Below are 2,385 nucleotides of genomic sequence, written 5' to 3'. Positions count from 1 at the left end.
GAATAGCTCCCATTAAAAAGGTAACTTTACCAAGACTTGAACTTTGCGCGGCAGTACTTTTGAGCAGGTTGTATCGCAAAATAATTCCGATATTAAACATTTCAGTGGATAGTACTTACTTCTGGACCGATTCAAAAATAGTGCTTGCATGGATATCATCTCCAGCTGCCAGATGGAAGGAGTTCGTGGCAAACAGGGTTGCAGAGATACAGGAGATCACATCAGTCAACCAGTGGCATCATGTGTCGTCAATGGACAATCCAGCCGACATTATTACACGGGGAATGGATCCGAAACAGTTCAAGGAAGCAGATATTTGGTGGCATGGACCCGCATGGCTTGAATCATCTGCATGGCCCGAACAATCAGAAGTGATAGACGAAGATGTTCCAGAAGAAAGGAAAGTAACGACTATATCTTTAGCCAGTTATGAAGGTGACATAAGCTGTCTGAAGAAATTTTCATCATTGTGGAAACTATTGCGAGTTATTTGTTTGTGTCGTCGTTTTATTTACAATTGTAAAAATCACAACGAGAAGAAAGTAGGAACTATTTCCACTACTGAAATTGGTGATACTTTACAACAATGCATTAAGTTAATTCAACAGGTCAGTTATTCGCAAGAACTCAAAGATTTAGCTTCGTCAGGCCAAGTTTCATCCCAAAGTGAACTTAAATCTTTGTGTCCATTTATAGATAATGAACAGTTGCTACGAGTGGGAGGACGGCTAAAAAACTCCGACTTACCGTATGATAGCAGACATCAGATCATCTTACCACCTAAAGAGCATCTCACCAAATTGATAATTGAAGCGGAACATAGAAGATTGTTACATGCTGGACCACAGTTATTGATTTCATCATTGAGGCAAAAATATTGGATCCCACGAGCTAAACAAGTCGTTCGATCTATCATTCATCAGTGTCTAGTTTGTTTTAAATTGAAAGCGTCAGCCTCAGAACAACTCATGGGTCAATTACCATCAGCACGAGTACAGCCAGCTCGAGCTTTTATTCACGTAGGGGTGGATTTCGCCGGTCCCCTAATGATTAAGCAAGGAACTAGATCTCGTAAAGTGACAAAGGCGTATGTTGCAATATTCGTGTGCTTAGCAACCAAAGCGATTCATATGGAGTTAGTAAGTGATTTGAGTAGCCAAGCATTTTTAGCAGCTCCTCGAAGATTTGTAGCAAGAAGAGGCAAATTTTCGAACATCTATAGTGACAACGGAACCAATTTCGTTGGAGCTCAGCGAGAACTTAAGGAGCTTCAACAACTACTCAGTTCACAACAATTTCAAAACTCAATTCAAGATGTTGCAGTGCAAGAAGGATTTACAGGGCATTTCATTCCACCCAGAGCAAGTCATTTTGCAGGCATTTGGGAAAGTGCAGTGAAGTCATTTAAGTTTCATTTAAGAAGAATAGTAGGTTGCACGATTTTGACATTTGAAGAACTCAACACAGTCATAACACAAATAGAAGCCTGTTTGAATTCAAGACCAATCATCGTTCTATCCAATGATCTCGATGATCCTTCATTTTTGTCGCCAGGACATTTCCTTATTGGTGAACCTTTGATGAGCATTCCTGAACCAGATCTAGTGGACATTCCGACCAACCGATTATCAAGATGGAATCACCTTCAGAAGATGAAGCAGCATTTTTGGAAAAGATGGTCTCAGAATTATCTACATGAACTCCAGCAGGGAAAAAAATGGACAACAAAACAACCTAATATTTCTATTGGAGATGTGGTTCTAATCAAAGAAGACAATTCTCCTCCATTGTCATGGAAATTAGGTGTTATTCAACAAGTGTTTTCGGGAAAAGATGGACTAGTGAGAGTAGTGAGTGTAAAGTGTAAGACAGGGACTTAAGAGACCAATTACTAAAATTGTACCTTTACCTAAAAGTGATAATGTGGATTGGGTGTAAGTTGATTGACTTGGTTCAATCAAGAGAGGGGAGAATGTAGAGACTTTTATAGTGAGTTTGTATCATTGCCATTATATTTGCATAACGTTTCTCTTTTGTTTTAAAAAAACAGTTTGTGTGTGTGTGAGTGTCAGCAAGTTGAGCACCAAGAGATCCATACAAGACGGTCCTCCGGAATTCGTAAACAAGACAATATATCAGTAAGTTGTAAGTGTTTCAGTTGTTGTGTAGTTAGTGCAAATAAACATTTATTCATTTATCACAATTAAGCTGTTTTGTGAACATTTATTCATCAAAAGACAGAACAATTGTACTTGTCAAATAGAATTTTGTGCACCTTTAAAATAATTTTGTACACTCGTGAGTTTTGAGAAAATGGCCATATAATTATGAATTGAACTACCGTTTTCCGGTGTCTAGTCTGTATATCAGAAACATAAGTCTTAG

The 2,385-nt window shown here is 38.4% G+C and overlaps 1 protein-coding gene across 1 annotated transcript; it reads left to right on the top strand.

Moving 5' to 3' along the window:
• The first annotated feature begins 251 nt into the window (after nucleotides 1-251).
• On the top strand, nucleotides 252-1,880 carry LOC145660832 (uncharacterized). Its single transcript, XM_081726252.1, has 2 exons — nucleotides 252-404; nucleotides 609-1,880. Exons 1-2 carry the CDS (start codon nucleotides 252-254, stop codon nucleotides 1,878-1,880), a joined length of 1,425 nt encoding a protein of 474 aa, XP_081582378.1.
• Nucleotides 1,881-2,385: the final 505 nt, after the last annotated feature.

This window comes from Thermobia domestica, chromosome 9 (genome assembly GCF_964235325.1).
Source record: "Thermobia domestica chromosome 9, izTheDome1.hap1.1, whole genome shotgun sequence".
Lineage (NCBI taxonomy): Eukaryota > Metazoa > Arthropoda > Insecta > Zygentoma > Lepismatidae > Thermobia > Thermobia domestica.
Note: the sequence above shows the minus strand (reverse complement) of the source record. Positions and strands in the feature narration are given on the sequence as shown.

Bases quoted from the DNA above. Each gene is read 5' to 3' on its own strand.
- LOC145660832 (XM_081726252.1), top strand. From the start codon at position 252: ATGGACAATCCAGCCGACATTATTACACGGGGAATGGATCCGAAACAG. The intron at 405-608 runs GTAACGACTATA...TTAATTCAACAG, and splicing joins ATGTTCCAGAAGAAAGGAAA to GTCAGTTATTCGCAAGAACT.